The sequence below is a fragment of the Bombus impatiens genome, unplaced genomic scaffold (genome assembly GCF_000188095.3).
Source record: "Bombus impatiens unplaced genomic scaffold, BIMP_2.2 scf_1144, whole genome shotgun sequence".
In the NCBI taxonomy this organism is placed as follows: Eukaryota; Metazoa; Arthropoda; class Insecta; order Hymenoptera; family Apidae; genus Bombus; species Bombus impatiens.
In genome coordinates this window covers 99,500-125,919 of record NT_177563.1, presented here as the reverse complement: position 1 = coordinate 125,919, position 26,420 = coordinate 99,500, and the positions used below count along the sequence as shown (strand labels likewise).

Genomic DNA, 26,420 nt, shown 5'->3' with positions numbered 1-26,420 from the left:
ACTAGAATAGTAGTAGAAGCTTAGCTGCGATGTAGCGTTATTAAAAATTCGTGATATCAACAGAAAACGGTAGGGAAATAAAAAAAGAAGCAACAGTCAAGAATAGAATTCTTTCCAGTAAATACAGAATTTCCTTCGTTTTTCTCGTAACCTTTACTTTCTGCCTTGCTTTCGTAAAACTGTGCGTGACAGTGCGGATATACAAGTATAAAAGTATCAGCGGAGAGAAACTTTCCGTATAAAACTGAGATTTCTCAAGTTTCTTAAAATAACTCCAAAAATTTCCCTTCGCGGCAAGAAGCACTTGCAGAAAGAGCATTATATATGTAATATGAAAAACAAGAGGAAAGGGAACAAGTATTCTTGCCCGAAAATACACCGCTGTATGCGTTTCTGTAAGTTCTCAAACAGAGCTGCAGTGCTACGCAAATTTGCTGTAAGCTGTCTCTCTTCGAGGGCGAAGTTGTGCATCAAAAATACTTTGGAAAGAAACAGAGGAAACAAGGTGTAGAGCTGGTAACTTGGACCAACCGCTGCGACGAGAAAGGGAAAATAATCTCTTCGTAAATAACCAGATCCTCTCTCCTGTATCTTTGAAACTCGACGTTTCAAACAGAGGAGAGGTGAGTTTCCAGGAATCTCGTGGTCCAAAAACAGAATCATAAAGCATGTCGCGTGGCCGTACGCTCGAAACAATCGCGGCCAGCTGAATTCGAGGATTAATGGAAGCCGATGAAACATCGAAACCGCGGACAACGGCGCATGAAATATAAATTCCGTATCAACGGGAAGCCAGGAGAAGCGGCGGCGAGTGAATCGGAGCGTCTTCGCAACGGGATTATTCCGGGCACAATGAATTGCACAGCGAATTGAGAGAATCCCCCTTTTGAACTTCGTTGCATCGTACGAATGCGAGAACAAAGGGACATCTCTGCACAAAGGAGCCTGCAGAGAGCACCTGAGAACACCAGATCCGCCCCCTCTCTTTCTCTCTATATCTGCCTTCGTTTCAAACGGCTCGGGGTGTCTTACGAAGGAAAAATATTTATCTTCTACCCGCTGAATGGCCGGAAACATCCGGTCAAAATCGATTAATAAGAGCGAGGGATAGAGACTTTCGTATTCATCTCGCGTTGTTCTTGCGACGAGTCTTCCTTTGAAGAAGGAGCACCTCGTTTATTTGATGAAACGTATCGTTTTACTTCTTAAAATTTCTACGTTCTAAATAATATTGTCCATCGTGGAAATATGTTAATTAACAAGGCAATATAAATTTCGGGACATCTCAAGGTTCCTCGAAGCTGCTGGAAAATGGACGCAAAACGTGATTTACGGAACTCTGTATTTTATACTTCTCCGAATAGTCATGCAGGGATAATTCTACTTGAGCAATTTAAGCAAATGGTTGAGGATCTATTAGATCAAGAACGGAGGAACGCTCAAGGTGTAGAATAAAGAATCTATCGAAGAGAACGTTCCGAGGTGCGAACAGAACAAATGGAGTCGAGGATGATTAGAGATCTAATGGAGTTACAACTTCTTCAATTTGAAATCTAAAAGCTCTGAAAGGTGTAAAAATCGGACGATGGAACTTTAATTCTGCTGTGGAAATTTAGTTTGACACGGTTTTGTTAACGCCACTACGTCAAAATATATCGTTAGTAGAGTGTATTTTGAATTTACGAATGAATTATAGTCGCATCACGATCTTGAGCGGTTTTCGCCAGGGAAACAAACATGATTAAAACGAACGCGACGCCGACTCGATGGAATGAACATTCCGAAATGTTGTTGCCAGCCGCTGCCTGGTAAGCCAGAATATCCCTGCCGTGTGTTTCACGATATCGAATAAGAGCCGCCGAGAATTCGTATAAAATATTGCGGACGTTTTATATGAGTTCAGCTATCAGACAGGCGGCAGACGTAATATACGTAGGAGACGCTTTAAAAATGCACATCGGTGTCGTAGCAGATAAATCCGGAATGCAATAGACGAAAAATAAATACCGTATATCCCTGTTGTCTATGAAATATCAATTTAAGAAATCGCGACGTTTCATATACCGTGGAAACAGAGCACAAATTGCATTCCATCCGAGCGTTGTCTTTAAAAATTCCCTCGCAAATATTCAGTACCATGGGATTAAACGAAACATAGGATTAAATCAAATTGGTATTACTTCGTTATAATATCAACGTTGCGTTTCATTATACGATATGATGTTGCAAAAACGTTGCGTTGCTGACAGATTTTGATTTGTAATATGCCGGATAATAAAACGATAATTAACACAATAATAATTTAACTATATAATCACTCCCACTTAAAGAGCTTTTATTCTTAATTCTTTCAAAAAACTAACTTCTGAACGCACTTTTTCCAATGATCTCCTCTTGTTCACGTAGTTACATTTTCTGTCTCTTTGCTCTTCTAGCTTTTTTTTTTTTTTTTTTTGTTCTTTTTTTTCTTTTTTATTCCTAATTGTTAAAAGCAAATAGTCCCACTGCTTCTACGATACCTAAATTTTCGCTTGACTCCGCCAAATTTCTCATACAACAACCCCAAGAGGTCTGCAAACAACCTACACGATAACGTTCGGTTAATAACTAACACTTAACGTCCTTTCCACGAGATTTCTTCGGAACGTCGGAGATAATGCGAAGAAGAAACGAAGAACGGAAGTGGCGTGTGGTATATAGTGAGAAAAATTGTCTTGCGAAGGGATGAGCCGGAAGTTTGAGCACGGGCGTCCCGCAAAATTAGTTTCGTTCAAGAAAAATGAACCATGCTCTCTGCTCTGTAACGGCTCTACCGTCTATAGTTTCTATAGCTATGGTCGGTTAAGCCATCGCAAAAGCGTGCAGGAGAATGCCGATCGATACATACGACAGAGGACGATTCGATTCCGAAACGGTATCAGTCGTCCCACGGTTATCGTAATTAACCAATTAAAACTTCCGGACGCGCAATTTCCGAAATAATAACCGGCTGTTCCGCGTTGTGATTATATTCGACAGTTCGATTAATGCTCTAATTAAGCGGTCAACAACACGTCAAATGTAACAAAGCCGCCATCAGTTCGACTTCGCGATTCCACTTTGATACGACTCGATCCGAGAACAGTTCGAAAATACGTCGAAGTTTCGACTCTTAGTCAGTTCGTAAGCGATGGACGAAGTCTATAGCTGCTTGCAGCGTATTCAAAAGATGCAACTGGAGCGTTGAAATTCCTTGCGAATATTAATAAGCAGCGTTAGAAATATTTTACACCTCGTAGATAATTTTCATTATCTTCGTCGAGTTGAAAATTAATCAACGCCTTCTTGTGTTCTGCCAGAGATCCAGGGAATATAACACCAGCGAAGTTAATTTAATTTCTAATTTGCTTTTCAATCCGTTGCTCGTCAAGAATTCAATGAAGCTAACAGTAATTCATTCATCATCGGGTCTAAATTATTTGATAAAAGAAGCCTATGCAGTGGTGTGCAAAAATGCTGGGACCATTTAATTAACTTCTAAAATGAAAACTATATTTGTGGTGTTATTTTAATTCTGTCTTTCCTTCCAGAATGTTTTCAATTAATTTCACATAAGTAATGTTTTATGGAACCTTCTTTCCTCGTTGAATAATTCTTCGGTAATCTCTTCTCATACGTATTATCCATTATTCTCCTTTCTGCCTTCGGTCTCTGAATATTTCTCGGCATTCGAGTTTTCACTACTTAAATCATTCCACATATGTATATTTTGTAACGTTCAATCCAGAACTATCCATTGGAGGATTTCTGAAAAATAGCTTCTGTACAGTTCTACGTATAAATATTTCCTAAAATTATTCATAGAGGAAACACGCGTTTATCACTTGTCTAAATAAAATACATGAAGAACCAGAATGGAATATCATGAGTTGAACCGGTAGCGGATCTTGGACGACACGCAAGCCAGCAAATTCGGTTTATTCGGATATGAGCAATAACTGCGCATTTCCATGGGCCGAGGCCAGCTTTCCTATCACTTTAAATCCGATTGCTCGTATCCACGCTCATGTCGACCAAGACTGCTCGGAAGAGCAAATATCATTCGAAGCGGATCAGATTTCGCGTTCTCCGGACAGCCAGCGTCCGATACATACAGGCTTATTCCCCTTTTTATTCGTGCCACGCGAACGCTCCAACCCTCGCGATAAGCCCGGATCATACGCTCCCTTTTTCCGATGAACCACGATAATTTTATGACTTTTCCTAGCGACTTCCTGTCGTCGCAACGACGATATTCAGTCCATTTGGAACGCGTCCTTGAGGATTGACAAATTTTCTTGGTCGATTCTCTCGGGCTTAATTCAAGAGAAGAGATAATGGCTAAGCAACAAGCAATTCTCTGTTAAATTGGAAAAGTTCGTTGTGTAGATGAAATCGAAGACAAAGTTGCAAGTGAATATATGCCATGTTTGTGAGTTGAAGGTGTGATATCGGTGGAATTAACTCCGAATAAACACTCTGTGTAGGTGTTATATAAAAGACTGAATTTCTTTGCAATGGGACAGAGATATGAGGTGAAATGGTGTAATAGGTACTGAAGTACACTAGGTGATATTTAACCAATAACGTTTATTAAACAAATAACAACAACTGACAATTTGCAATTAACATCGGCTGATTCTTAACGTCGATAAACAATAGCGTCGTTCGGTTGATTTCTCGATAAAAACGTGCCCGTTTCTTTCGTCTTTCTCGTCGCGCGGCTCGTGGTCGAATGTGCTTATTTTTTCGACCGAACTGATTCTTTTTCCGTTGCCCATCGATATCCCCACTGGCGTGCGTTCGTTATAAGTGCCCTCGTGGCTGGCGCCTGCATGCCCTTTAGAGAAATTCGGCTGAAGGAGCGTGAGGATATCGATGACAGATTGAGTACGTCGTGTCGCGTTTTGTATCGCGGAGCCGTTAGAAAGTTCCATAGTCCTTGTCGCCACAGATATCATGATTACGTTAATAAAATGTCCAATCGTTCTGAAAATCTACTTATAATTATTTATTAATATAATAAAATAATAAAAATATTTATAAATATTTATGGCACGCTGTTCTAAATCGCAGAGACCTCGATTGCATCTCTGACGTATATAGTGGACTTCTGTAAATGCATCTGATATGATATGATATAAATGACGCTGATACATGTTTCTTTACCTCGAGAACACAATAATGTTGAATTCATGCAATTTTATTTCACTATCTTAATGAGTTAAGTAATTCGTCCTTTTGTATTTCCTTAATGGATGATCCCTTTCTTCTGGCTACTGAGATCAAGTTGAATCACATCGATTTCCCAAAAAAACTCGTATATCCTTGACAAGCAGAAGAGCCATAAACGCTACACTGTACACGCGAACGTGCTCGGATCTCACTTCGTAGATACATTAACGCCTCGAGTAGAAGCAAAATCTGGTTAGCAACAGCCAGGAGTGCAAAAGCCCTGGGAAGCTCCGGGAAACTTCTTGTCCTATTCTGAATAGTTACCATGATTGTACAAACACATACACGTCCGCGTGCACGTCTATATACACATATACGTAGGAATAAAACATTTCAACGTTGAATGGTAACGAAACGACGAACGAAAATTTATGACATATCCATTGTTTCTCTGTATCCCGGGTTGAATTTCAATATTTTATTATCGGCACACGGAGAAGCCGGTTGGTTATAGTTAAAGGGAAAATAAATCGTCGTTGAAACGAGATTGCTTTTGATAACAACGTTGTAGGTGCGCGGCAACGTTCGAAATTTGAACTTATGAATTTTCCTGGTTTCATTAGCCAAGTAAATCCAATCGATATTCTCGACACTCTCGCTAATGTGCACGGTTAGCCAGAATACGCGATGCCAATATAGCCGCAGTTCTTACTCGAAAACCGCCGCTGATATTATTAAATTACAACTCGCCGAAAAACGCAGAAAAGCTCGATATCGCGTTTCGTTGGCTGAATATCGCGTGCGTCGTTCGCGTAATACCATTGCAACATGTCTGCCATTATTATGTAATGAATATTTAATAATATCAATACACACGATGTTTCGTTGTATCAGTTTCAGGGGAGAGCAGATTTCCAGTCGTAAACGATTTAATTAAGCGATCCTATCTCGGCCGCGAACTACTTTCACATAAATTATCGTTGCCGAATTTTCTCGTTAATCCATAATAAATAGCACACGCGAAACAAATAACAGTATTTTGCTCGATTAACATGTTGCGGCTTTGCGTTTGATCGGAATTAGCGCACGAATTTCGCTAGAAATACTCGGTTCTATTCGTAACATAGGATGGTTGGTTCATACTACAGTGAATATCCATTTTTTATGTTTTGGAAATTAGTTGATAGAGTTAGAAACAGTCGATATATTTTGCCGTTCATTATTTCTTATGAACTTTTTCAGAAGGAAAATGTCGTTTGATAGACGATACTTTTAGTTGGACGTGAAATGCATCGTTTGATTCTGATGCAGTTGTCGCGGATGATGATTGACGCTGCCAGATGAAAAGAGAGTTTTGCGTTTCGTCCCGGGACTACCGGTGAACTCGTCAGTAAGGCTATGCCCAGTAGTCCCTGCCTTAGACGTAGAGGGAGTCTCGCTAGGTGCGGTATTTGTATCATTCGCTCGTATATTCGACCGTTAGCGAGATAGACAGACTCGTTGTCGTCGTAGCCCTCTGGTGTTGGCGGTTGGTACCCGCGGATCGCCCGGGAGTTGTTGCGCCGCGTTGATGCCTCGACCTGTCGGTACCGATCCGTCACACAGTCTTCGAATTTTTATGCCCGAGTCTCGGTCTTGTTTCAATAAATAGGAAGACTTTTAGTGCTTTATAATACGTAGAAATATTAGATTGTAACATAAGTTTGTTTTTGCGTAATCCCCTAATATTTAGTCAACGGTGGAAACTAGACGAATATACAGGGTGGTTGGTAACTGGTGGTACAAGCGGAAAGGGGGTGATTCTACGCGAAAAAAGAAGTCGAAAATATAGATTAAAAATTTTTTTTATTTTTTTTTTAATTTTTTCATCGAGACAACAATCTACAGTGAGATCCGTTATAACGTATCGCATGCGTACCGAGCGAAAATTCAAAATCGATTTTCTCTACTTCTCTTTTCGCATAGAAACTTCTCTTTTCGCATAGAATCACCCCCTTTCCGCTTGTATCACCAGTTTTACCAACCACCCTGTATATTGCAAGGTAATACACATATTTTTTAATCTTCCCTAAACCTCGTTATTAATCTTTTGAATAAATCAACGTTTTGAATATGTAGTCTTTTCCTTTCTTTTTTCTTCTTTCTTTGAAAGATATATGAGTACTCTGTGCATATAATAAGTGAAAATTACTGCAGATGGTTTCAATGTTCGAGTAGACGCACTCTAGAGAATTTCTCTAAAAGAAGTCGCAGCGGAACGACGTGTAGGAATTAGTATACTGTGCAAATTGGCGAGTCAATTTACATTTGTAGAACGAACTTCGCGATGTGTACACCTACTCTCTTGTGTCCGCTTCAAACGAACTGTCGTTTGCTTATTTCCCCTATCGGTGGCGATGGTTCGTTAACTCTTTCACCAAGCTTTTGTTATCGGAGATGTAAAAGCTCGAGATTATATGGCAAAACGCTTGTACCTTTATATCATACACATAAGTTTCTGCATATTTTTTGTATGCTTGTTAAAAATACGCGGGAATGTTGTAAAGATCGCTTGAAATTATTTTCAAAAGCTAGCATCAAGATAGCGGGCAACTGTACAAAATAACGGCGAACGCATAATAAAATGAAATAAATTTTAATTTCGTATCTTTTTACCATTTGGGTCTAGAGGGTAAATTATATATCATAATTATCATATTAATTTAATGAAAATTGTCCAATTACAATAGACTGTTGTAAGCTTGAAATATACGTGAATTCTCTTACTAACTGATTTTATATTTTAACGTTTAATATTGTCGTTAAATGAGCAATTGAATAATTCTTGGTCTATTATATAAATTAAATATACAATTTGATCTTATTTATATGGAACGAAATTACTAATATTGATTCCACATGAAACACGTCAAATTTTGCGCTTTCAAAGGATCAGTAATGCTGATAGAATATATCATAATAGAATAACAGAGGCGCATGAAATTTATCGAAACAACCGAAAGGACTTGTTTTATGGCTGCACCGCGATACAGTTGAACAAACAGGGGGATCAAAAAAATTTATGGAAGCCCTCCATTTTACGAGCAAATTAAACGTTTCCAGGAATCGAGAGGGCGTCGAAAGAATAGAATCGACAAGTATAATGCTGGTGGCAATTCTATAACGCGTTCGTAACAATCGTAATTTGTATTTTTTATAAAGAAATTTATAATAATCTGATTACTACGAATTCGAAAATCAACTTACAACGAAAATGACAATCGTTAGTAATCGTTACTAAAATTTCCGATTTGTTCTATATTCGCACGACTTGTCGTGAAATGCATCTGTTCGATTAATTATACTAATACAATACAATAGTTATATTCCCATCATACTCACACCGTTATAATCGAGTGCTAATGCGTTTCTATGATTTTTGTCCGACTAGTTGGTTTCGAAGTTTATAGGCAAAATAACATGCCGGAAATTTCCCTTGAAACACACAAATCCACTTTCGAAAATTCATCGACGGAACAATGACGTGATCGTATTGCATAACCGTTCCGACGTTTCATTTGCATCCCTCGAAACGCCACACATCTAGAAACTCGCGTATTTGACTCCATCTCAAGCAGAGATTGAGAATACATTCAGTGACAAATATGAGCCTCGAAGTCTCACGAAACGTATTGATTTCAATATCAAAAAGTTCAAATAACCATAAACTCGAGTGCAACAGTTGTACAACCTGTCCAACAATTTCCCCTCAGAATTATACATGCAATTATAACTACAAATCCATAACATTACGCTGTTTCTACAAATTGGAAGAATCAATTCTAACGTCTATCAGTCATTTACACGTCGACAAAACCGAGAACAAACTTTGAAGCCCTCGAATCGTGAATCAACCAACCAGATAAGGAAACCCCATAATTTCTCCGAAATTTTCATCCAACACGACGACCACCTTCACGATTCACGATCCAACACCTATCCTTCATCCGCAGCCGCAATCATGTCTGGTGATAGTCAAACACGGTGATTTCGACGCGGTGCGTTAATCAAGGGTCCAACTAGCGTCTGATACGATAAAATCGGAGCTAGAGCCTAAGCGGAGGCGTTTCTCTCTCGGCTGATGTTATCGATTCGAACAGCCGGCGGTGCGCTTCTGGCTGCCATCGCGACAGCCGTTTATGTACACGTTTCCCGCGATATGACAAACAGCATGACGCCGTGGCGGCCATAGTGTACGCAGCTCGTTGATACGCCGTGAAATGTCAGGCCAGCTTTTCGTGCGTCCATGCGCACAGTCAGATGAACGAGCTTCGAGGACGTGAGGACTCGAAACACTTAGATAATTATTATTACAGTGACTCGTGAAAGTACACTCCTCGCTAAAGAGATAGCCCAAGTGAGCTATCTTTAATTTCTCAATGACGCGTGTAAAGTTTTTCTCTGTAACGTATAATAGTCTGTAACGTATAATATCAAAACATTATGAGCTCAGGATATGCGGTTCGTTGAAAATAATAATCAACATAAATTGTAACTGACAATAATTACTTATCAAACATATATACTTATTTAATAATGGGTACATCCCCCTTTATTTTCTATTACTTCTATTGTACGATTTGGTATCGATTTATATAGTTTCTGGATGTAATTTTAACTTAACGTATTCCATTCGCGTACAATTGCATTTTTTAATTCTTGTACGTATTGATACTGCTTTCCATTCGTGTATACGTCGTGAACAATTTCTGCCCAGCAATTTTCAATAATATTAAGGTCCGAGGAGCGTGCAGGCAAAATAGATATATTATTTTCATTAAAATATGATTGTACCAATCTTGATGTGTATGCAGATGCATTATCTTGTTGAAAGTTTTAATCAGGTCCAGTTCTGCATGATTATTTATTTGTTCCTTGATTAAATTTATGTATCGGACACTATTCATTCTTCCATTGGTGAACTTGATACTTGTCTTGCCGAAATAGCTGATGCCGGCCCAAACCATCACGTTGCCTCCTCCCATTTGTCGTCGAATTGCCGACATTGTCTCTTTTCTTATGTCATGAAAATAATATTGGAACCCATCAGGACCATCCAAATTGAATCTTTTTCGTCTGAAAATAGTATCCTTTCCCATTTCCGTTTCTTTTTCCGATGCATTCTTTCTTTTGCAAAGCGTAAACGTTCTACTTTGTGTTTCGTTGTTAACAAAGGTTTCTTTTTCAGTTTTAACCTCTTAATATCTTTGCAGGATAGTGGAACTCGACGAACACTTGAAACACTGGCACTAACACTAGATTTTTCCATTACTTGCTTCGTTGTTAACTGTGAGTTGGAAGGTACACGCAAAATTGCTCGCTTATTACGATCGGATAACGATGACGGCCGACCAGTACTTTTCGTTTTGTCATAATCTTCAACATTTTTTAAGAAATTGTGTATTACTTTACGACTTCATCTTATTACTTTCGATATTTTTGCTATTGATAACTGTCGCTGTTTTAGTTCAAGAATTTGCTTTTTTTCGGACTCGTTTAATTTTTTTCCGCATCCTACATACTTACAAATTTATAATTTATATAATACTGTACTGTAATCTTTACTCGTTGATAGATCATGAACTACTGGGCAATTTCTAAACATATTAACAGAGTGTGTTATCATTCCGACCTTAGTTTGGAATAGTTTTTCTTTGTTGTATACAAACATCTACGATATTGTGACTTATTTCCAGCAAGCCACATATCCTGAGCTCATAATTTTTTTGATATTATACGTTACAGACGAAAAACTTTACATTCGTCATTGAGAAATTAAAGATAACTCACCTGGGCTATCTCTTTGACGAGGAGTGTATTTCTATTCTGTATTTGTATTCTGTCTCGTACGTGTTATATGAAATATTTCAAAGTTTCAAAGATTGTCGTAATTCGATCAAGTATATTTATGGAAATTCATATTTTTAGAAATGTAACACGAACAGCGAGATGATGAGTAGGTAGATGATAGTTTTACTTTATCAAATAATCGTACTGTACGTATCGTATCGTACGCATTAGAGATATAATGAAAAGAGATAGAAACGTTTACAGATATTCGAATACTGTCGCGTGCCACTGTACGTTCAGACAACTGTCTGATAAAAAAAATCATGGCTTCCGCGCAAAAAACGACACTATGTGGTATATCGTTCGATGGAAAGAGATCTTCTCGAACTTCGTGCCCTTTTACCGCAGCTGTTTCAAGGTTGATGGAGCAGTGCTTTCCGCCGAATAGGAATACTTCGATGCTGTGTTTCAAGATGCTTGAACGCGAAAGTTGTTCGGGCAGTTTTGAGTTGAATTTTTCTGGATTTATTAGGTCATTCAATGAGTTCGTGCAGTTTATCGCACTGCTGTTCCGAAGTTTTCTGCTTTAATATCCGTGCTTTTTTCTTGAGATATCAATGGACCGATATTGAAATATTCATTATCAATTTCGATAAAATTTCTTTGTACAGGTCACGAATTTTATTTTCATCCAGGATGGCCAGAAAGTGCCGATCTTCAAGATCAAAATTTATTTACTGCAAACGATCGAGTCAATTTACGCAACTACGACAGGATGAAATACTTTCACTGTAAATAAGTTTTGTTAGACAAATGTTACGGGTGATGTGTTAAAACTCATCACTATACGAATTTATTGGACAATCTAACGTGTCAAGGATTTAGTTCGTCGTAAAATTGTCCTGCTCTGGGTCAAATTCGGTTTTGAATGATCAGTTTCTGGTAGAACTGAGATGAATGAAACTGACTGATCGTTCAGATGATCACGTGCGTCACGAGGATCCTCAAAAGCCTCGAAAAAATAACCATGCAGTTCTACGAAGAAACGCGATCGCGAATTTCTCAAGCAAAGTGGAACGGCGGGCAGTTTATGGTAAGAGGTTCTACTGACCTGTTTTATTGTTATAGAGGTCTCTTAACTGCGGCATTCCTCAGGCGCAATCCTAATCCTCGAGACGCATGCCGCAGCATGGGTTATGAAAATGAAACAGAAGCATGCTTATTCCATTAGCTAATGGTCATTTCTGAATTATTCATAAAATAATAAACGAATTTTATTTAATTTTTATATTAATACAGTCGGTTTCGTTCTGGATATTATATCAAATTACCAAATACCTTTCAATTCCCTGAATGATTCGATGAGATTATTTCGCAGAGAGGACTTCGTAGTTGCGGTTCAGCACCACAGGAATATTAATAATTGCGTCCATTAGAGGTCGCTACTAAATATCTCGAAAAGCGAGTGAATTTCTGTTTCCGATTGAAATTACTTCCAGATAATAGAATATCCAAAACAGAATATCTTGTCTTATTTTCCGTCTCTTAATATACTTTTCCGTGTTTTCTATATTCCATTTTGTTTCTTATTTTGTTACGTTCGTCTCCTTATTATATCTGTCAAGTTTTAATTAAGACTACTTTGTAATAATTCAAAAATAATTAAACCGCCCAATGGTAAATGAAAAGATCGAAAAGGTTCAGAGGCCAACAATAACTGGAAAACGTAAACTCTAAAATTGAACAGGAACCAAAAGACAAAGCATTCTCGGAAGTTTCTGCACGAGCAGACACTTTCAACAAGTTAGGACTTGGAAGCTGAGTCGATCTATTTGCAGTGTCGCTCGATTAAATCGCATCCTTCCGGGGGTAATTATAATTCATTAAAAAGGAGGAGCTAAAAGGAATTAAACCGGTCGTTCGTGTCTCACGGTTAATTAAAAAAGGAGAAGCGTAAACGGTGTTGATGAAACAGAGGACGCGGACGGCGTTCAGCCCAGAGCACGAAGGTCCACTTTAAATTAATTGAAGCACGTAATTTCGTAACTGCGCCGAGTCTTTTACAGGCTACGTATGCAATTATTTTGTAACTTATTTTTTAAAACACTGCCGGTTATCTCTTCATGCCCCTCGCTTTTTTCCATCCCCGTGAGGCCATAAGATCTTCGAGCTATATGTTAAATGTTTTCGTAATTACGTGTAGATTACATCATCTGCCAGCGTTTCTTGGTCCATTTGTGACCCAACACCTATCCGCCTCTTTCCTTTAATTAAACATTTGCATCGAGAGTAGCGTGAAATACTTGACGTCTACCTTAGAAAATTGCAAAGAAGCAATTATACGTTGCTTCCAGAGGAGTGAAAATTAATTAAAAATCTAATTAAAGTGTCTTTAAAGGGAACAATTCCTTGAAAGAGTCAAACGATAACAATAAACGGCAACTATATTTCGTCCGCGAAATTCCATCCCTCTCGCTACCGCCGGGTATCATATTGGTTCACCTGATCGGATATCCTTCCTCCACGTGACAAATGTTCCCATCAGACGCTACGTTACGCCACTACATTTGCCTCGCATCTGAAATGAAGCCCGCAGAGCGGACAGTAGTGGCGCGAGGGAAAAAAGAGGTCACGGAACGCGAAACGCGTTACATCGATCCAACCATTTTGCACGAGGCAGAAGGCGAGACCGACCGGCTCGTGTCGAATGTCACGCCGGCATCCCATGGAACATGCTCGAATATCAATAAAGCAACGCTCGAGTGTAATCATATTTCACCGGCTGACAGAAAGAACGAATTCGAATCGAGGATTCGCGACCTGTGTCCCCTTTCTTCCTCAACCCCTGTGTATTTCTATTCATTTTGCTTCTTTGAAATCCGACAAATATAGCGAGGATGATAGACGTCGGTCGGATAACGCGTCCGAGCCGCAACCTCTATCCCGATATTCTCGAATGTGACGCATCTAGGCGGTGAACAAGCTTTAGAAAAGGGAGCATGAAGAGAAAGTAAGGAGGTGGTATCGTCTGAAAATCGACGGGGTTGGATCGAAGAACGAAACTTCTCGTCAATTTCCACGGCGAATGTTTCGAACTTCCTCTTCCACCACAGATTCGAAGAATAGAATATACGATGGAATTACGCGGCCTAATTTTCCATGGGGGGATCCTCTTTATACCTGGCAGGGCGAAATTCATGAATGTTCGATTACTTGATTGGATCTCGTGGAGATAGTAGCGGAGATTACGGGGAATCAGAATTCGCAATTTTCTGCCCCGAAATAATTTATTCCACGGTGTTGTTCAGTCGTTGGAGATCAGGATCTTCCGAGTTACGTTTGAAATAGGATATTCGTGTAAGATAGAAATTTGAATTCTTAGTTAACACTGATAAAATTCAATTTACAAATTGCAACGAAGAAAATTAGAACAGACAAATTGAAGTGCTCGATTAAGGAACAAACAACGGAGTGGTGCATAAAATTTGAATTCGTTATTCTAGCCATAACGCTGTAGAGAAAATCTAATGTTATAAATTGACTTAAAAAATTACAGATTAATTATTGCGTTAACGCGTTCATACTTCGTGAGATAATCAACGTAATCCAAATCTCTGTACATTGGTTTCAACTTAACAATTCCAACCAGGAATTAAATCATCGCTGTCTGACAGAAGCTCGTTCTGTTCTTCCGCGAGACGTCCCGCCAAGGAAATCAACACACAGAGCTGTGCTTAATCCCACACCATCGTGAGCCTTAACAAACCGTGTCGCTACTCACACAGCTTCGTCACTGAAGCATGATAATCCACGCACCGGGTCGACAGATACGGATCTATTCTACTTAATCTCGGCAGTGAGGCGTGTAGTTATCGTGCCGCTAATTATTGACACGTACTACTTAATCTATACTACGAACTTCTGCGCGCACCTGTTAATTACACGTCCTGCGCTGCTTAATTCTCGATATTATACGCATTAAGACATCGCGCCGGCCGACTAATTACCGAGTCGCGCCACTTGATACGAAAGTTACGAGGTCACGATCGAATCTGTCGACTAAGTACCAGCCTATACCACTTAATCCCGGTATCTTAGCCTGCTTAGGTGTTGCTCTCCGCCACTTCATTCAGCCGCTTGAACACGCCCGTCGTCGTTCTGCAAACATTCGCGCGCCTCGCGTGTTCACCTGGCATGTTCCATGCGCGCGCTTTATGCTCATTACCAGTTGCTCCCGTGGCGACCCGATTATGCGAAAAGAGGAGGCCACACGTTCGAGAAAAAGAAAGAAAAATTGCAGGAAAGAAAGCTTGCAAGTAGAGGATGATAACGTTACATCGCGAATCTTCAGTGGTCAGTGCAAACGCGATAAGCGTATTACGTTTCTCCAAAGCTTGCTTTGCTAAAAACCACGTTCTTTTCTGGCTTCGCTGGATACGGAAACAGATGTAGAGGCTGAAGGAACCTAACCAGAACTCTCAGGCAGCGAATGCGAATCTCTGAGTAAAACGATACCACTTTTTCCTTTCTAGTGATACGATAGGATCTCTTTTACGAATCTGGAATCATAGTAATGTGATATCGTTGAGTGTGAACACTGGGGATTATCGAACGTAATGAATGTGTTTGCTAAATCCATAAACTATTAATTGATTGACGATATTAGTACATTGGTGACTAGACGTTATAGTAGTCAGCTACTTTTCTACGTTGAATATTTTTCGTATAAAATGAGAAATACACACAGTAGCAGATACGTTAACTAGTCAGACTTGTCGAGATGATTACACTCGTGCCTCTCAAAAGAAAGGAAAGATACTTGGAATTTCCTAAAAATCTCTCTCTCTCTCACTCACTCACTCACTCACTCACTCACTCACTCACTCACTCATTCACTGAGTAAGCAGTTAAATTTTCTCATCAAATCTACTCATATTTCGTCAGTCAAGTTACAGTCAAATAATATAGTGAAACAAAAAATGTAATAGCACGAGTCAATAGATAACTAAAAGCCTAACAAATAGCTTCAGAAGAAACATCAGATCGCGCGTCTGGCGTAAACAAACTTCGTTCCAACATTCTTAACAGGCTCATCCCAGTTAATCAGAAAATTGGCTGCAAGCTGATGCAGCATCCACGCGATTAAAGCCATTCACGCGATAAATAACTCGCGTCCGAAACCAACCAATAGCTACCTTTTGTTTCTACGCGTGTTTCATCGTTGCTGTAGGGTACAGTATCCATTTGTTTCGAAGATAATGCGTCGATCGCGAGGTCAATGCTTTCACCGCCGCGAGCGCAATGTAAAACGATGATTTCTCATTTCGTACGCTCGTCTTTAATCGTAGAACGCTCGCATCTGGGTCACTGGAGGACAACTGGAGATCCGTTTTGCCGGCAACGACGAGTAGAGCATCTTCGTTTCGTTTTATTTCATGTATTTCTTTCCTGTTACTCCACTTCATTTCTTTTCGCTTTTGTTTTCAGAACAACTGGTTAAGTAGGAGGGTTTTCATGTGGACCGTGGAACACAGAAGCGGCATTTCACCCGAGAAACAAGCTTTCAGAAAACGCGCGTTTCCGTGCGGTATTGCGCTGTTCAAGGGACGCGTGACTTTCCCGGCTCGTCGGAAAAGTCAACTCTCGGAATTCCCAACCGAACGTCGCGATGGAATTTTCGAGAAATTAATGGTCGTATATAGAGCGTTGGAAAAGGAACGTTTGAAATCTTTGAGTGGTCGTAATAAGCGCCAAGAAAGAAATACTTTCTCTAAAATATAATTTTGCACCGGCCTTGCAAAGGCTGTAAAAGCTGCCTATAAGGAATATGCAGTTAAGTTACGGCAGCGAGTAGAAATTGTGACAAATGGAGAAAAAGTTCTGTGAATAGAACATGGAAAAATTTATATATGTTAACGACATGTAGTCAAATAGAAACATGTTGGAAACTATTAAAACTGTACGTGCTTATTTTTATGCTATTTAAATATACGCACTATCAGTTTTCAAGTTTGAATTTTCTGAGAACAAAAAAAAAGATAAAATAAATCGGAAACCGTAAAATTCTGTCAAAGTCCCGACAGTTGATATCTCTCCTTTTCCATAGTTAAAATAACCGGTTTAAACTAAATACATTACCATTTACAACTCTCAAAGTAAAACATAAATCGCGATTATTTTCTAGAAAATACGTTCTCCGAGGACGATGCCTTCTAGATCGGTTTTCTGAATTTTGCATGTGGTCCGCGGCACTCAGCCACATAAACATGCAGGTGTGCATTGCGGATACGCTACGCGAGTCGCTGCTTTTAAAGAAGGCGGCCCATAAATCTTAAGTTCGTTCCTTCATCCGAGCCAAGGGACTCGCAAAATATAAATCATCATTCCGGATTACGTGACTGACAAGTTTTCACCAGAAAGTTCTTAGCCTTTCAACGCGCTTCATACAATACTATCTCATTGACGTATATTAACATACAAAAAATCATGTATTTCTTACTCCAACATCTCTTAGTAACTTCAAGTAGAAACGTCTCTTGTTGTCATTTGCAAAAAAGTTACATATACCATTTCATCGATGATACTGTGAAGGAAGCGTTAGTTTGCGTTGCCTTGAAAGTTAAGGAGCATTAAACCACGAGCCATTAGCTCACAAGGATAGTAGAAGATCTTAAGTTAGTTCAGATTTAGTATTGGTTTCTCGCCATAGGTTTCTTCGCTCAAGATACTCAACATTTTTCGAAATATACCTATTTAATACGTCATACCCGAATTTGTTATATTGTTCGTTATTTAAACTCTAAATTGAACATATTGAATAAATTTTCCAGCACTGTCATCGCCTGATTTTTTTCTAAAAAATGGTTATTCGTCTTTCAGGCGAATTATGATAGATTTATCCAAATTAATGAGAAATCGGCATCGCCAGTAAAAGTTTCGTATTTTTCTCTGTTTTAGTCCCGATATCGCACATAGTGGCGCTTGTCGGTGATCCAACGTACCTTCCCTGCGACATATCAACCACTCACGAAGGGGATTCGGTGCACTTAGTGCTGTGGTACCGCGAGGACCTCGGTACATCCGTTTACAGGTAAGAAGCAAATCAATTTGTACACAGTCCTTTATGTGCACGATCAAATAGCCGTGGGTCGTTTCTCTATCTGACTACGACAGCCTGGTAAACCAGGTCGTCGACGAGGCGCAAGGTTAGTGTGGCCGATATCGAGCGAGGCAAGCAGCAGTCTGGTCGCGACAGAAAATTTATTCCACGTCGAACGAGTCGCGACGGTCAACCGGAGTTTCTCCTTCAATGATTCGCCTATGTGACTTCATTGATTATGTTTCAAAGTTAAAGCTTTCGCTCGTTTAACAGCATAACGTATAAGCGACATGAAAACGATATATACGTGTTTGCATTTTGAACTTTCTTATACAATTAAACTGATATTGTTATATTTAACGAGTTACAAGTTAGAATTAATCAATTCCCTTGCATAGAACTAGTACATTTCATAAATAAAATTTACATTATGCTCGAAATATCTATATGCGCCACAGTTTTTCTCAATAGTTCTTATTTTGTCAGCCATTAATTTTCTTTATTAAAATTTTCTACCTCTATCGAAAAGATAATAAATACATCCATACGATGCCGCTTCGTCATCGCAGTTAAATTCTATGTTCTGAATAGTACTAGAAAATTCATTATACGTGTTTAGAAACGAATGAGGGGCGCTCGCGTTATAGTTCATATTCATAAGTCCGTTTTTTATCGCGACTCAGTCTGTAGTGGTGCGCTGCTTTTCAAATACGTCCACCTTTTGTACGAAGAAGCTCGTCGTACTAACGCCAAAACTAATGGGAATCTTAAAACGCGCACGTCTGACGTTTACATTTAAAACTGTCTGATTCATTCGCGCTACCTCATGGTAGTTTAATTTATTCAGCGTGATACTCCGGGCATACGTCTATCCGCTTGTGACGTTAATTAAAATAATTATGATAAAACTTCGGCGCCGTTTTCTACACTCGTCTTAAGTGCTCTGCAAACTCTTCATGCGAAATCTGGTATCTTGTGTCTCGCTTGAATAAACGGATCATTGTTGGAGGACCACTACCATTGTTAGATTACGTTCCTACTATATTATCACAAAGACGTAACGTCGTATCTAGTATCTTAATTTTGCACTAATAAATGATTTATAAATTTGAGGATTGATTCAAAGGATATGCGTGTAGACCGATATGTATAATACACGTGAAATACAGTTGCGTGTACGGTAAAAATGTGCTTATGAAGTCTTTAAAAACGTAGAGCGATTTGATTGCTGAAGACTTCAATATGAGTCGTCGTATGGGAACAGCTGTTTCTTTTTTTTTTTTATAATAATTAATAAGTCACTGTTACTGTTTTCTCATTCAACCGTTTTTCTTTTAAATTGTCGTATGTTCATTTAGTGTCGATGCGAGGGATCGGGATTTTGGTATTGCCGAACGATGGTCGGACGACACTGTGTTTTCGAATCGAGCATATTTCATGCCGGACAAGAAACCGGCCGAACTCGGCGTGGACCACATAAGGGAAGAGGACGCTGGCATCTACAGGTGTCGCGTCGATTTCCAGATCGGCCAGACACGAAACTCCAAAGTCAATTTAACGGTGATAGGTAAGTACTTTCCACCCTTTCGCTTTATATTTTTTATCCTTGATGTTCGCCGTTAGGCTAAATTTATATCTGATGAGACAGATATCACTTTTGAGGATTAGAATTTCGTGGTGCAGTCAGAATTTCGTAGGATTATTCAAAGTCTAACAATGTATCAGAGTATAGTAGAACGAAGTTTATACGAACTTGTTGGGAAACATATAATTTATATAATTGTAGTTGATGTAATGAGGATCCATTGATTCCTCCCACTACCTATTTTCGTCCATGTAATAGGACTTCACATTCGGATGAGTAGATTCATTCAACAGTTCGTTTAACCAAACCGTAACTAAAATTTCATGTAACTAAAATAAAAAAGTTCATAAAAACGCGATTCTATTATATTGAAAACGCAGCTGTTGGAAATACGTAGAATAAAAAGTGGAAATACTACAGCGCCGTTAACAAGCACAAGACTCGTACAGCAAAACTAGATATGCGCTAATGAACGAAGCACACTAGTCGCCAATCATTCGCACTCACTCATTCGATACGTTCCATTCTCGTTCTGAATGGTCCTTTAAATTATAGAGAGAATTTAGACAACACTATCGTTCAACATTCGGGCTCCATACTCGATCACAAAATCTATTTTTAATGACAGTATCGCTGTGCGTATGGAATGAAAAAAAAATCGATCGAAAGAGAAATACTCGTAAGTAAATAATAGAAATTAATTCGACAAACCGCGATACTGTTTCTGTAGAGAGATTTTCTTTTCATTCCATTAGAAAAATTGCAAAAAAGAGAGAAAAGGGGAAACAAGAGTGGCTAAAACACGGTCGATACGCAGCATCTGTTTATTCACGGGGACGTCATGTTGCGTGAATACCTGTAGCACGTGGAACGCGATCGAATATTCGCCAGCACATATTGTTGTCGAATGGCAAACAGAATTTCCTGTCGGTAGACAATAAAGAGATCTATCAGCTATCGTTCGAAATCGTGCTTCACGTTTGAAAATCCACGAACAATCGACACCATACCGGATAAAGAACGTCTGTAGCGATGATACTGGCTTCGATAGAATATCGCTATTCTGCGTTTCCATAAATCCACGATGCCATTTTTCTCACTTGGCGTTCGTGAAACTCAAGATACGCGTAGTCTCGAGTTTCAACGAGTTTTCTGCGCTTACAACCCTATCGTTCAGCTAAGTGTCAGGAAAGAAATAAACGAATGACGGTGGACGCTTTTGTCCACTAACCGAGCGTCTCCGTTAAGCGCACGCAACAACACAAAAAGAGAGATACATATTAAGATAAAACTATGCCAGCTGTCGTGGGACAATGGCGTGCCGCACCATGTAGTGGCATTCTCCGAGAGTTGCACGCGTTTTATCTGGCCGGCGCATCGCCGCGCTTCGAGCTTTTAACGTTCCTCGCTGTCGTAACGATCTATGCACCAGAAATTCGACAGGATCGTAGAGAATCACGTGACTTTTTGAAGCACGTGCTATTATTATGACGGTGGGAATGTAGTCCTTCGATGTTAAAATCGATCAAGAGATCAGAGTGATACACGATGAAAATTATTGACAATTTAGGAATCAGCTTAACAAGAATTTTAGTCAATTTATACGTTGTCACATGATCCAGCAATGATAGACATTTGGAAGGATATTTGTTAGATAATTTGATAATCAAAAACAAATCATTTACGAGAAATATATCTGAGTGTGTAAAATTCGTCTGCAAAAGAATTAGCTTTCCAGGAACTTCAGTTGAAATTTCGAAACTAAGAAAAACTAGAATCGATCAGATGAATTCTCGATAGTTCTAGTAGTCTAACCAAACACAGCCCTATTCCACTTGTTCAAAACTACTGCCCATAGTTACTGGAAACGATTAAAATATATCCTTCTTTCTTCTTTAAATCCTTAATATTTCATGTACACACAAAATATATGTTTGACCCAGTGATCAGATACGAGTTCACTTTGCTGGTCGGACCAAACGCTACGTCGTTCTACTTATCTAGATTCACTGCCGACAATTAGTCAAACCTACTATCAATTTTCTTTTTTAAATATCCAATATTCTATGTACACACAAAATGTATATGTTTGACCTGATACTATTCGATTCTATTAAACTAACCAAACATGCTCTTATTCTACTTATCCAGATCTATCGCTGACAGTTTCGCGAAACCGACTATCTTCTCTTTTTTCTTTCGAATCAGCGTTCTATGTACAACGTGTACACGCGATATACATGTCTGATCAGACACAATCTGATTCTACTAGTCAGACCAATTACCGGCGATGCAGCGAAACCGAACAAAGATTATCTCTCGCTATTCAAATCTCCCATTTTCCTCGTGCATATTGCACGGAACAATTCCACTAAAAACGATATTATTTTACTTGTGGCCTGGTTTGGGTATATTAACGACCATCCGTTTCCATCGAGGCGCATGATGTCCACGAGGATTGAAATCGGCCGATTAATGCTCGCGATACGCCGAACAAAGGAACGATAATATTTATCTGCTACCCGGGTAGGCCGATTCGGTCAGAATTTTACGAACGAACGGCGGTAAAAAAAAGACCGCGGGACGCGTTTAAATAAAACGCGATATCGCATAACGTTTTATTGCGCCAATGAAATCGTTAAAGTCGTAAATATCATAGTAGAAACGCGTGACTTGCCTTTTTCGCTCGTGAGCACAAGCACGATTCTTTATTCTCGTGATTTCATTAATCATTGGCGATCATTAGCACGAATATTTATAGAACGAAATAATCGGACACGTATCTATTTAGAAATTAAACATTTGTATTCTCGATACTTGTTGCATATCCATACATTGAAGTTCGCATAGAGGCAACCGCTCTAAATGATCGAACGTGGTGAGTGTTTATAAACCGCGATCCTCCGAATTCGACAACGCGGTTAGGTTATGCTCCAAGTTATTATTTCTCATGGCTACGAATATCGAGGATGTGAAATGTAATCTACGATTCTATTTATACCGTTATAAATTGGTTTGATCCTTTATTCAACCTCTTTGACCCGACAAAATGGCGATAAATGTATTTGTTTCTTGAATGAAAAATATGCGAGGCAAACGCGATAGATAAGGATATTCGCAGTGGAATTATGTCTCAAATAAAATTGAAACTTTTCAGTTAGAAATAACTATAATTCGACGATAAATGTTTACGCAAATCCATATTTCTTCAGACCCTGACGAAGAAATGATTACTTGAACGAAACACATAATAATGGACAAGAGAAAGTTCGTTTTGCTGTACTTTAAAAAGAACTTTGAAAAATAATAGAAAATGAAATTATGTTTGACAAGAACCACGAATAAATATATGCCCTGAAATAAATGACTATTACCCACACAATAAAAAATATATAATACAAAAGTTGCCAATACTCATGGATCACACATACAACATTCTTTACAAATTTAAATTCTTCATAAATGGATCCGCGGTATAATCGTACATTCTCCGTCGCAAAAATAGAGGATGATTGCACTATTGAATCTGAACTCTGAATCGCCAGAGTGTAAAAAAATCTAGAAAATAGATCGTGCCATGAAACCTCCGTTAAAACACGTAGAAATATATTGAGAAGGTAGTATGGTTCGGACAGCTTCGAAGTATCGATCACTGGTCCGGCTAGTGATCTTTGGCACGGATATGAAGTCTCGTCGACTTTAACGAGGAACTTCTCCGTTGATTTCGATTTTCTTTCTCCAACCGGGGAAGAGATGCACGTCGACACGAATATGGTTTCCGGAGATCTTCGTTTCCAAGAGACGCGTCACATCGTCTGACTACCATCAGAGCACTCGTTCTCCGATTTTTGCTTTGACTTTCATTTCCTGAGTCGCAGCCGGATACGAAGGAATCGAAGTCGGTGCAGAAACACGAACAGACCGATATACAGTCTGTATGCGATGTAATTTACGTTCCTTTGGCACGTTTCTCTGGTTACGGGTGCTCAAGCACACGATACTGTTACGAATCGTTAGTTGCGTAAGTCGCTTTGAAGCCGTGCCGATTTCGATGTTGTTACCGTTAAAGACTTAGCGAATACAGGACTGAGATTACGTAATTGGCTATCGACAAACGGAGGAACGTTAAACTCAATGGTTTGGTCGAGGATAGTTACTCATTACGACGAACAGTCAGAGTAAGATGTGTACAGAAACTTGCGCTGATTAATCGGGTTACGTAAAGTAGAGCTGTTTGAAAAGTTAAACGTTTGCAAGAACAATATTAATTTTACTTATATACAGAATTTACGGTGGCTACAAAAAGTATTTACGTATATCCTTCGTTCCCAATGAAGCGCTTCTTTATCGGGTTTATGTGTATCTCGTTTGAATAATATCCAATTTTTGTAAGATTAATTAATTAATGTAAAATATCATTTATTTTAACAGAGACGAGACGACATTTAAAAAGAGTGCAATTCTTAAATAAACAAGCTATTATGTCCAAAAAATGGACAATCGAAACGACTCGTTACTTGTCCTCGTCAGCTATCAAACTAGTTTATTGGTTCATGGAAAAAGAGAAACACGGGTGCAGTAACCAATATATTAAGAAAAGAGCTAGGAAGTAATGGAGTTTCCTTTACAGCATAATAAACCTCATACATGACATGATATAAATCATTACAGGAAGACGTAAACCAGTCCCGGAACAAATCGACGTTATTCCCAAGCGTCTCACATTGTCTCGAGACATCCTTCCTACTTTATGTCTAGGGATACGTGTGTCCCTGCAACTAGCCTATGGTAGCACAGCCCGAGAGAATTCTTCGTACAATTGGGGAACGAAAGGGTTGTCCCTAAGAGTTTCACGGTCGTTGCAAACTCAGCTTGGTTACCTATGTCTATTGCTCGGCTCGTTTCCGGCTGAACGTCACCGCTCTATTCCACTTGACGTTTCTACACGCCGACGTGTCATTACCGAACGAACAAGAGGAAATGACAACGTCCGGAGAAACCGCGACGCGTTCTACGGACACACTGGTAATAAAAGCGCCCGGCTGAGGTGAGCATGAATAAAAAGGTATGAAAAGGAGCGGCTGTTAAAAGGAAATGGCCGAGGAAAACCACTATCAAGTGGAACGTACGGGAGAGAGGGAAAAGAAAAACAGCTGCAATGGACAAATAGGTCAAGAAAAGAATCAGGAAGACTGTATGGAGGACCAATGAAAAATGAGTAGACGCTAGAAGACTGGAGGATGGGGAAGATGTCGGAGAGCAGAGAACAAATAGGGCAAAACAATTGCCAAGAAAGAAGAACGAGGGGTTGGCGGAGGGAAGGTTGAGCGAGACAGAACGAAGAGGAGGCGCGGGAGTGGGCGTGTTATAATGAAACGCCGTGGCGTGGTGAGGAGAAAAAAAAATCCAATTAACAATCCCGTTCAAGAGTTATGGAGATGCTGCCCCGCCGAGAAATGTTAGAACATTCGTTGCACGTTACCGTTTTCCCCTTACTCCCTGTGTCCCGTGGAATTTTTCCCGCGGGATAATTAGCTTCTCCCCTACCAGCCATTTCGCACGATCATCCCATCTGACCTGACCCACCTCTTCGGTGCACCCTCTTACTCACCGAGAGTGTTGCTAGTCACTGGTGTTGGTAAACCGTTTCCAGATGAACGCCAATTAACGTACATTCCTCCTTTTCTCACTGCAAAGGAAATTACAAGGCTCGTATCGGTCTCCCTCGTCTTTCTTCCGCTATTTGCCGAACGGACCTCCGCGTCACGAGCAACTTGCCGTTTCCACTGCACGTATACCGGACACCGGATGCCGCAATACCGCTGTGTTTCCGTTCTGAGCTCCGGAATTTTTCGGGAAGGCGCCCTTCGACCAGCGCAAGGGTCAACGAGGCATGGTTCGTGCAATTTCCTTCCTTCGAACGTTCCTTCGAGCGGGAACAGCCAGTCATGGGAGTAACTGACGATAATTAAATTAAGAATTGAAAATTCCAATAATGGCGTTGACAGGCGGGTTTCGGGTGTATAAATATTCGTGTTTGACAAGAATATAAAAAGGTAAAAAGCAGGAGATACGGTTGTCTGGATGATATACGTAGCGAACGAGGTTTCGGTTTTTCTACAAGCAGATAGGTAGGGCTGGATTTCTCGTGGGACCACAAAATTTTTCATTGAGTCTGCGCGAACTATAAAATTTACCTTGCAGCTGGCGATACGTGTTACGTTTTACGCAAACAAGTTGAAACATTCTCGGAGTTGAAAACTGGATAATTTGATCGTGTGACACACCAAAGAATCCGTCGAACCTCGATTGCAAAATTCAACGAACAGTATAGGATATTGCTATTCTCTTAAAATGAAAAACTAAAGGCATTTCTACAAACATAGAGAATCTTTTGAACTTCAAATTAAAATCTTATGTAGAAGTTTCCACTAATAACTAGAATACTAGATATACTAAATATTATTACCACTCAAAATACTAAATATGGAACAACAGAATAACTGAAACGCAATGGCTGCCAAAGTTTCGTCCGTGAGACGAATATTCGCATAGTGGCCGGAGCGTTGGTAGTTGTAAATTAATTACGCGATGATGCTAAATTAATTTTCACAAGATTCCGATCGTTGTTTCTGACCTTTGTCACGGGTTTAAACCCAGAGAAAGAGGTCTCCTTTGTGCACCTTTGGGAATACAAGTTGCTCGAACACACTT

General features: G+C 39.5%; 1 protein-coding gene across 1 annotated transcript in view; it reads left to right on the top strand.

Moving 5' to 3' along the window:
- Positions 1-26,420, top strand: part of LOC100740312 (neural cell adhesion molecule 1) — a 307,073-nt gene that overhangs the window by 200,410 nt on the left and 80,243 nt on the right. Inside the window, exons 2-3 of the mRNA XM_003493481.4 lie at positions 17,980-18,112; positions 19,480-19,688. Coding sequence (XP_003493529.1) covers positions 17,980-18,112; positions 19,480-19,688 — 342 coding nt within the window. The remainder of the gene's footprint in view (positions 1-17,979; positions 18,113-19,479; positions 19,689-26,420) is intronic.